Source organism: Salmo salar, chromosome ssa02 (assembly GCF_905237065.1).
Source record: "Salmo salar chromosome ssa02, Ssal_v3.1, whole genome shotgun sequence".
Classification (NCBI taxonomy): domain Eukaryota; kingdom Metazoa; phylum Chordata; class Actinopteri; order Salmoniformes; family Salmonidae; genus Salmo; species Salmo salar.
Genome location: NC_059443.1, coordinates 35,492,122 through 35,502,921, shown reverse-complemented (window position 1 = coordinate 35,502,921; position 10,800 = coordinate 35,492,122). Strand labels below are relative to the sequence as shown.

At 43.2% G+C, this 10,800-nt stretch overlaps 1 protein-coding gene across 1 annotated transcript; it reads right to left on the bottom strand.

Moving 5' to 3' along the window:
* Positions 1 to 1,130: 1,130 nt before the first annotated feature.
* Positions 1,131 to 10,262, bottom strand: LOC106580665 (RNA-binding protein MEX3A-like). The gene is made up of 2 exons (XM_014161968.2): positions 9,564 to 10,262; positions 1,131 to 5,885 (listed from the first exon to the last, which is right to left on the bottom strand). Exons 1-2 carry the CDS (start codon positions 9,976 to 9,978, stop codon positions 4,756 to 4,758), a joined length of 1,545 nt encoding a protein of 514 aa, XP_014017443.1. The 5' UTR covers positions 9,979 to 10,262; the 3' UTR covers positions 1,131 to 4,755.
* Positions 10,263 to 10,800: the final 538 nt, after the last annotated feature.

Below are 10,800 nucleotides of genomic sequence, written 5' to 3'. Positions count from 1 at the left end.
ACCAATCTAAAAACTGAAATATATTCTCATGATATGCTTATGGTAACTATAAATGTTTCTCCCTAAACATGAATAAATACAGAGTAATACATGTTAAATAAATGCTACTTTGTCAAGTGATGAAAATGTTTGGCTCAATGCATTGGGCATCAGAATATGTTCATATGGAAGAGGTCTTCGACAGATCCTATGGAAATTATCCAGCCTTCTGTCTTACCATTGCGTCTACTTTAGTGTGATTTAAGTTGTCACTTAAACACCAATCTATCACCATAGGAGTTTATGAGTTCCTGCTTTCGACAGACAGGAAATGCCTCAATTGTTCATGTTATGTTCCTGAAAAGCATTGCATGTTTACACTGAAAAGCTTACTTTTACAATGCAATTGCTTTCTTCCAAATAATAGGTATTGTGTTCTCAAAATTCCACAGATACTAAGAGGAGGAAATCTTGAGGTTGCACTGGTGTTGGCACACCCTGTATTTGAGGTATGCTTGCAGTCTTATTAATATTCAATGTGAAAAAGACGGGATTAAGCAGTCAAAAATTACTAAAAGCAAGACGTAGGAAAGCAACAAAAACATGCTCTTGTGCCTGAAACCGATACTAATTAATTACATTTCTCATCCTACATTGGCATAAATCCATATGCATTTTTAGAAGATAGACAAAAATGGAATAATATTCAAATGAATCAAGGTTGTGTTATGGATGGCGCTGAATTCTTTGAACTTACTAAACTGGCTCTTTTGTTTACTGTTGCAGTATTGACATTATTGCTTTTCATCCTAATGTACATAAAACCTGATTCATCCAAAAGGATCTAGGAATATTTTAGAACACGTCTTTACATATTTGAGAGAATGTATCGGTATCTGTCAGTGGAATCATCAATACAGCCCTGTATTCATCATTACAGTATGTGGTATTCTTATCTATATATTTGACTTGATGAAATGCTTAAGTTTATTAGATCCATACATATAAGTAGCCTATCAATATACGTCTTTGTGTTTAAGGATGAGGGGACATTAAATATATATATATATATATATATATATATATATATATATATATATATATATATATATATATATATATATATATATATATATATATATATATATATATATATATATATCAATCAAAGTGATCTTCAAAGTCCATAAACAAACAAATTCAAAAGGATACGTTGTAAAAATAATCAATTTCCCACTTATATAGCAGGCATTTGACTGGACGTAAATTACTGATATATATATATATACACAGATGCGCAGAATCCTTTCTCATAAAGCACAATGCAAATTTCTCCCACAGCCTCTAAAACAGTGAGACTCTCTAAAAAGCCCTCTACATTAAACCAGTGCAAACTCAACCAAGTCATCAGTACTGACTGAATGGATGAGAGGTCTCCCATAATACCACTACTACAAGGAATAACAATAAGTATATTATAAAAACATGATAGGGAAACCTTATGTGCATGTATTTCAAAATCTATGAAGAAATATTCACCATCAGTGGTCAGTTTGGTATTAATTATAGGTGTTTTCTCATAAGGTGCTTTACTCTATATTTCAATGTAAAGTCTTTATGAGCCTAATTTCCCAATTCCATTTAATCCCAACCAACCCGGTTGATTCACATTCTTTTCTGACAAATAGTTACGTGAAAGTTTTTCTTAAGGGGCAATACTATTGAAGGCCTACTGTATGTCACTAAACGTTCATGCCAAAGTGAAAGCAATATTAATATTTTAATACAAAATATTAAGGCTTAAAATAAAATAAAAAAAGAATAGAAAATACTATATTCATTTAACAGCGTTATACTGCCTTGAAATTGTCATTGAAAGTTCAGACCAAACCACTGTGCAGTTCTCCCCATTCATAAATAGTCAATTAATTTCTATATATGTAATAGAATTTAGATACTCTGAAAGTACAATTTCTTCACAGTCCACGGACAACAGGAGTGGTCTGCTGACAATACAATGGGGGAAAGGGGGGCTCTGTTGCTGCCTAGACTAGGGACAACAGTCTATTGTAACTATTCATCATATTTTGATGGACAGAAGTTGAGCAAAAGTGTTCTCCTGAAAAAACGCAATAGAGCGATCTTATGCAGTGTTAGTGGGAGACCAGCTGAATCACCAGCATGTCCTTGTTCACCTGCCACCACCAGCAAACATGAGGCAGCAGCCTTCTAACTACCCCTTCACTGAAGACACACAAATGACCCCTCTCACAAAGACTAGATCTGCAGGTTCTCTTTTCTTTGGGAGCAGCCTTCTCTCTCTCCACCTCCAAAAGCCTCCCTCTTATCCTCCAACGGCTCTAATCCACCCTCCCTCCCTCTGAAATCCCCAGGCTGGGGCTAAGGCAGAGGCAAAGGGTGTGTAATTTGATTCAGCATGAGCGGTGGCTAAATGGGGCGTTTCCTCCGCTTTCCTGTCAATTACAATCGTCTGATTTCATTCTGAAGGCCCAGTGCTAGCCTGCCATTGGCTAAGCCTGTGTGTTTGTGGTGAGTGGGCAGCTGCAGGATGTCCCATACAGACGGGAGATAAGGGGGGGGGGGCTCTCTATGGAAACTTCGATCTGCACTCGCTCTCTGTCACAAAGGCCTCCATCCAAATTGGGATGGGGTGATGAACTCCAAGTGATCAGACTCCTCGTACTCTTAAATGATATATGTCTGCATGTTTTCATACCCTTATCTTATTGAGAACACATGGAGACATCTAGTTCATTGGGAAATTTCAAAGAATTGGATCTGTGTGTCAGAATGTTACACCTGGTAATTACTGTATCTACTGACACTGTAGATATCCTTTCTTTCTCCAAAGTCCCCTCACTCTCATTTCAGAGCTGGCAGCCTGTTCAGTTGGTCTCTTTCTTTCAAATGCTGCTTTTTTCCTGAGTGTTGGGACAAAGGAGGCCCCTCTCCCCAGTAGGGATAGCTCAGAGCAGCAGAGAAGGAAAGAGGGAGGGGGATACGGAAGGAGGGGTCCCATTCGCCCAGCTGCACCCAGACTGGACCTTCTGTGCCTGTGACAGAGGGATGGGGCGGTCAGCACCAGGGTCCCCCGCACGGTCCGCACCTGGACCGGACAATTTGCCTAATTATCAATGAGTCTCTCCGGACCGTGTCCGAGCACTCCAGGCCCACGCCACCACTGGGCATAGACAATACGCCCCACACAGGGAGGCAATGCATTGTGGGTCGGCTGCAGTCATTACTACCCTCAATAGCCAACTATCGAACAGTAAGCGGGGGGGGTGCACTCCCAAAGAAAATAGAAAAAGAGGGGGCTAAAAAAGACCTCCAAGTTGAGGTCAGATCCACAGTGCGCTATTAAACACCTGCTCCTGCACAGCTCTGATAATTATAGGCCTCTGAGCTAAAATACAAAGCTGCTGGACGGGGGTGGCGAGGGAGCTCTGTGGATGGTGGTACTGTATTCTAGGAGCTTTTCGCCCATTTAGGCACACTCTATTACCAATTCAGAGAACAGCTCAATGTTTTCCTCAGCTTCTGTCCACTCTAATGGCTGACGCTCTAACTGCGCAAACCTCAGAGAGATGCCTGTCAAAAGCGACTCTCGTTTTTGTCCTACATCGTTCAGACAACAGCTAAATTACCACATAAGACAATAAAGTGGGTATTAGTTGGCTTTGAAACTAGTCCGTCGGGGAGACGGATCTCCCAAATTAGCCAACTGGAAGAATTCCAAGGCTTTTGGCCTCACAAATGAAATCAGTGCTTAACACCGGCGAAAGAAACATGCTTTTCAAGTGCCACGAGGATCAGGCATCGCTGAAACTTTTCACCAAACTGCAGTGATATTCAAGGTGTAACAGAAGTCAACATTTCAGCAATACAAATGTGTAGCATTCATTCACCTCTTAGTGAAAAACAAAATCTATAAAACATATCTGCATAAAGAAAGGCGTTTGTCTGCTATTCTGTCCTATATGTTACCATTCTTACAGGTGTTTAGGGAGGACTACCAGGTATAACCACGAGCTTGTAAAGGGATACAAATGTCAGAAAGGTGACAATGATGGAATAGTCTGTCCTTCGATTGGAACAAATTTAGACTTTCAATGACAATATCACAGTTTGTTGCATTTTTTTGTTGTCGCCACATTGGGGGATTTACCTTTTCATCAGCTACGTAATTTTTCTGGATGATTGACAATCATTAATCTGACTATCCAAAACTAAGACGATTGTAAGGTGCAATGAAAGATTCAATATTTTTCCTTCTGTTTGATTTTGACCTCCCATATCATTCAGGTACAGATAAGATACCAGGGAGTTAAACTGAACCTCAATGATCACCTCCTTCCTTTCCTCCATATAAAACCACTTCATGGTAAAATAAATCTGAATCGTAAAATGTTCACGTTCCTATCTACTCCGCCCACACTGTGATTCGTGAATGAAAAACAGCAGCAGTAAAAAAAAACTGAAAAAATGCTAGGTACTATACTTTTCTTATAAACAAAACTTTTATAAAATATATATGTATATATATATATATATATATAAAAGAAAAAATTCAAAATATTTCTTATACTTTTTAGTAAAGCAAGCAGTGCCTTCTAAAATATCTGCTTGTTTGTTTAAAATTTTCTGAGAAAAGAAAAGTATAATAATAATAATAATAATCATAATAATAACAGTAAATAATTGTCAAACAAACACTGTGATAAAACGAATGATAAAAACTGACGTGGTGTTTTTTTAGGAGAATATTCGGATAGCCTGAGAGACCAGGGTGTGGCACACCGGGCACTCTGGATGGTTGAGCTCACAGATGCGGATGGCACACTCCATGCAGAAGAGGTTGTGGCCGCAGGGCACCAGGGCGGCCGTCACTTTGCTCTCGAAGCAGGTCATGCAGTCCCGGAGGATGGCCGGTGGTGAGTCCGGTACAGGGAGGCGTCCAGGGAACCCCACGCCCGAGGTTGGCTCGCTGTGGGCACGACGGGCCTGGGCATGAGGCGAGCCAGACAGAATAGTGATGCTGGTGCCCGAGGAGTTGCCGTTGTTCCCGCCACAGGGGTCAGAAAGGCCTGGAGAGAGTCTGGTCAGGGGCAGGGGCAGGCCTCCAAAGCTCTTGGAGCGCTGCTGGGCATAGAAGGCCACCTGTTTTGGGTAGTCTGGGTCTCCCCAACTCTGGGTGCCCTCTGAGCCAAAGTAGGAGCAGGGCTTCTCTCCAGGGCTGTTGAAGTTGCCCTTGCTGAAGATTACCCCACCTCCTTCCCCTCCTCCAACCATGGCATCTGAGAAGTTCTGGCGGAAGCTACTGGTCAATGGCTTGCGCTGGCCCCCCTGCAGACCCCACACCTGCTGCAGGCGGCTCTCCAGACCCCCGGAGCCTACTGGGCTGCCGCCTTCCGGCCCCAGGCAGTCATTCTCGTTGTTGTGGTCGTGCAGACCTCCCGTTCGGAATGCGATGTGCGCCTCGATCTCCTCACGGGCCCTCTCGGCATTGCTGGGTGATCCCGTGATCTCGAAGACAGGGTCACGGTCTCGGCTAGGGGTGACAATGTAGGTGCAGGTTTGCTGTTGGATGCGTTTGATGGTGGAACCCTTGGGCCCCACCACCAGCCCCACCACGCGGTAGGGCACCCTCACCTGGATGGTGGTCTGGCCTGGCAGGGGCGCAGGCGGGGAACCGCTGAAGGACACGCCAAGCTTGTTGCGGGACGCTCGGAGCATGGAGAAGTGCTCGGCGGCAGAGATGATCTCGCGCCGGGCCAGGGCCACATCCTCCTTTCGGCCCGTGATGAGAAACACAGGCTCCTCACCCCTCACAGGGGTCTTGATGTAGGTGTTGGTCTTGGCCCGCAAGGCTTTGATCTTGCAACCTGCAGAAACAAAAAGGCAAAGTTTGAAAATGGCCAAGGTCACAATGAATTCAATTTTCTGTTACACTCATCAAATATAAGGAATTTGAAATAGCTAAGATTGTTACTACTACATGGTAATACAAAGCTATTTTTTATGTTTTCCTCTTCTATGGAAACAAAGACAGAATTGATAGTTGACCTTTGACATACCTTTTTAAAAGATGGCAAATTTTGGTCTAAAATGCTCGCAACTTCAGAGTTTTTAGACAGTCCAGCAATGGTCACCAGTCTTTATCCCCTTTACAACATTTTACAGTATTATACTTTTTTTCAATTTCTGCCAAGGTTATCATTACTAAGTCATATGTTTTCACATGACATCAAGTCTCAATCTGCTGTAAAATCTTAAATAATTGAAGAGACTGTAGACATCAAAGTATTTTTAGAATACCCCTTTATTGAATTTCCTATGTACAAACATTGATAAACAGATGAGTTATTGTACCTGTTTCCAAAGGACATCAGAACTATTCTGTGCTATGGCTACAATTATGGATGCATTCAACAGTGTTGCCATAAACAACCAGCCCCTCTCCTTGAACTGACAAGTCTGGTACCTCCGGCCCACACATACATCATTTTGGGGTCGTTTATTGCAGTGCATTTGCTCTGTTTTTGATCAGTGTGTAAAATCTGACTATATTAAGTGCTTTTAGCGAGATCCTAGATGTGAGAGAGTACAGGCTAATGCTATTTCATGTCAAATCACCTTAGTCTCTAATACTGAGACGTTGTAATAATAAAAAGAGGGGAATAAATAAATGAGTAATTGTAGAGTAGGGTTGTTAAGAGCACTTGAGGTCAAGAGGGATATGGTAAACACAGCCGTACTCTGTATATTACACCCAACAGGAAACGGTATGCAACGCCCCACTACGGCAGCCTGTGGTGACATATATACGCAGGTGTGCAGCTACCGTTCTCATTCTGAAATGCAAGTTTATTTTCCACCTCTAAGAATCCCTGAGTGTCTCCCCTTAGCAGGGTCTTTAAGAGGCGTATGTATGTCCGTGGTCTGGTAACAATAACTATCAATTTATTCAATGGTCAGGCCTCAGCTCGTCTTTCTGAGTAGCACTACAAATCACAGCACACCATTACATCAGTAGCCTAAATACACTTTACTTTACTTACTTTATTAAATGCCGTTTTTTCAGGGACAGTACACATTAATCAACATTACTGTAAAAGTGCCCGTTTTAGCCAACCTGCTTGTTTCCAACTGCAGTCCCTGGGCAGGGACTTTAGCAGTGTGGATCAAATGTCATGATCACCTCTAACTGAGGGAAATGTGCTTCCCTAATGCTACTAAATAGCCCCACTTACTAGGGCACAAACTTCAGAAGCCTGGATGGCACTGACCGAGTGACTCAGTGAGGCTCAGAGGGCTGAAGAGTTCAAACTACAATTCTTATTTATTTATTGAGGACGATGGCGGTGATGATATTAGCTGGGGTTCAAGCATGATGGTGTTAGAAGGAACACTCAAGCTTTATAATATGTATGATATAATATGTAATAACCACAATGTTATTATATTAAACCATGTGTTAACTTAGGATAGATGTACGTTTTTGTGATCCTATGTAGCAGGAAGGTGAATGGATATTTAAGTTGAGACCAATAGGCGACGTAAAAACTTTAAACTATGAACAGAGGAGACAAAGAAAAGTACTCCACTGGAACCTTTATAATTTCCTTCAGGCAAATGACAAAGATCATTCTAGATCATTCCACAACTGTGTGCCATGTCGTTCATTTGGAGAGCATGCTTTCCAGTACTGTGTTCATTGTTAGTGGCGCATGCACATCAAACCCACCCTTGACCTAAAGTCGTAATAATATAGCCCTAGACGACACAAAATCATCCTCCAGAATCAATTCAAATGACTTTGACAAAGGACAAAACGATAATATTTGCCGCTCCAGGACGGGACATTAACTTGCCAGATTCACCAGGCAGTAATCGACCCTGGGAAGGAGGGCGTTAAATGTGAACTAACTAACGAGGCCCTGAATCAAAAGGAGCTCATCCCAAATCCCCCAAATCAGCACTTCTCAGTCAACACAAAGCCCTCTGCTGCACTTGTGCTCACTGGATCCACCCTCTGGTTGTCTTCAGTTACCCCATTAAAATGCGAAGCTTACACTTCAGAGTAACGAACAGGAGACGCACAGGAAGATGAGGGCACTTAACGGCACAACAAAAACCAGATCCCCACATCTGTGGAAAAAAATGGAGTTGAAGCAAATGGTCTCTGTTGCCTTGGACCCACTTGACATTGTGGGGACCTGTTTATTTGTGTAACACCAAAAACATGAATTAGGATTCACTGGCTGAATTGGTTTCCCTTACTTACACCCCCACCCCCCTCCCATTAGGTAAGGGAGCCATTGGTTTGGGTGTCTGGGTGTGACTCCCTTTCAATGCCCAGTGCCTCTGACCCACCCATTTATCCTTGCTTGTCTAACCAACCCCTCTGTATCTTTTGGACTCATCATAACAGAGCCAGTCAACAATAGGTGCAGTCAAACAAAAACACCCACATCGCACAAAGCAATAAATAAAAATCAACAACCTTGAGTTGCTGGTTCTGAGAGTTGGACAGGCTACAAGCAATCTGGAGAATCAATATATTACAGTCTGATAAATAGCCATTTTGAGTTGATCACAATAACAATATGGGCAATAGGTTTTAAAAAGGCCACATGTTTTGTTATTATTTGTTCTTATCTTATATCAGAAAATAGAAGAACCACAGAACATTCAACTCGACACGTTGGTCCAACTTCTGGCTGAGTCACGCTTCGATTCCTATGATCATCCCGAGTGTCTACTGGTAACACTGCCTAATAAGGTACCCCTCCCCTCACACCCTCTCACTTTCACACCTTTGTTTGACAGCTGCTGTCATTCAAGTTCATGTCGAGGTCTTCGACAATTACTCAATACACAGATATATCCATCTTAAATCTGGGAATTCACTTTTAAACTGCCCAAGAAAAGAGAAAATAGAGAAACACTCTTGCCATTGTCTAATTGTGTCACTGGGGCAGTCAGCAACAAAAACAACGAACATAATTAGAATTTACGAACCCGAAAACCACAGCTTGAAAACGTCAATCGTTACTCAAATACAAGTTATATTCACAATAAAGAGAAGAAATCATTTGGGCGAACGAGATTCCTCGGTTACCAGTAGCACGTTGTTGTTTTTTTTAACAGTCTCGCGCGTTCAGACGACAAAGGAAGCAAGTGCGATCCCTGCCTGAAGTGTGCGTCTGTGAGCTGACAGTGATGGCTGGATGTAGAATAATGCGCCCATGAGGTAACGGTTACAGTCCTGCTTTGTGTCTCCCCACATTTGAAATTCACTAGACGGACAATAGAACCGAGCCTAGTTGCAACAATGTTGCAGTTTCTGCCACTGTATGTTAACTTGAAACAGATTTGTTACCATGGTCAAAGAGTGGTAGAATACAACAAAAAATAACACCACTCCCTTTTCTATATCAATAACACCAGCTAACGTAACAGTTAGAGCATTACCAAAACACCCTACAAACTACAGGGAGACACATTTAGCTCAGAACTGCAACATAACTTTCAATAGGAACATTTGGTAGGAATCTTACCTTGTCTCCCCACTATTTCGGCCACATGTTCTGAGCTGGGCACGGGGACGCATTCTGTTATGTTGCAGCCTCGTCCTTTCGTCTCACTTGAACCCTCGTACAGGACACATAACTTGTTCTTCCCTTGCAAAAGCCCTGTGTCACCACCACCTCCGCCAATATTATTGGTATGGTTGTGATGGTTATTGTTATTGTTACTCCGATCCTGTACTCCCGTTCCAGGAGCCCCGCCACCGTCCTCGCCTTCACCAAGCCCCAGTAGAGACAGCTGGCCCAGCGCGACCCTCAGGGCACGGGAGTCATCTTCTTCCTCGTCGGGTGGCACCAGGAGACCTTCGCTTCCGAACCCGGCTATATCCCCGCCGTAGCCCCCATTTTTCTCCATGATCCCTGCTAGAACCAGCAGGCTAGGCATGGCTAACAAAAGAGTGTGAGACAAAGACAGGGGAAAGAGACTGGAGAAACAGCACCCGTGCCGCCTCCCCGCCCCCTCCTCCTTCCAATTCTCCCTCTGCGCTAGTCCCTCCCATAGACCGGCCCCTCTCTCTGTCTGCTATAGGCCTACTTGCGATACAGTATTCTCCCAGCTCTAGGCAAACGGGACACAACGCCGTCTGCACGGAGAGGGGCTAGGCGATGTATCACTCCACCCCGTCTGGTATACAGTCCCCTCCTTGCTGAGACAAAACGAGCCGCCCTCCCGTTATACCATTCCGTCTCAGGTTCCCAAGCCTGTGGCATCTCAGAAACCAACCCCCGCGTTTTCCCCCACGCATAGAAAAAACTATAAAAATATCCCCTCCACCTTTTCTTTGTCCATATCAGCCATGCGTTAGATCCAAGCCACGCTACTCATTCCCCATCCCTGCAATGCAAGACCGCAACGGTCTTTGTACTGTATGCTACTTACACAAGGATGCATGGACTATAGCCTAATAATTCCCCCTAAATAAAATGTCAAAAGTGGATCCATTTAGGATTGTTTCCCGATTCAAGTGACTATTTGGGCACCAGAGTGTACTGTTTTGGTATATTTGCAATGTGGTATTATCTATGGTGGGACGCACAGCAGTAGCCTATGGAGGGATAGATGGACTTTGGAGGGAGTTTATTTGTGGAATCTTAACGACTTCGTTCACTGTATGGGGAGGATTTTCGTTATTCTTACTATCGAGAATGAAAGAGTTAAGTGACATTTCGGGGGTCCGCCCACCCCACTAGTCGTGGGTTGCGGCAG

Coding starts and splice junctions, on each gene's coding strand:
- LOC106580665 (XM_014161968.2), bottom strand. CDS start 9,978: ATGCCTAGCCTGCTGGTTCTAGCAGGGATCATGGAGAAAAATGGGGGC. Junction 5,886..9,563: donor CGAAATAGTGGGGAGACAAG/GTAAGATTCCTA, acceptor TTGTTTCTGCAG/GTTGCAAGATCAAAGCCTTG.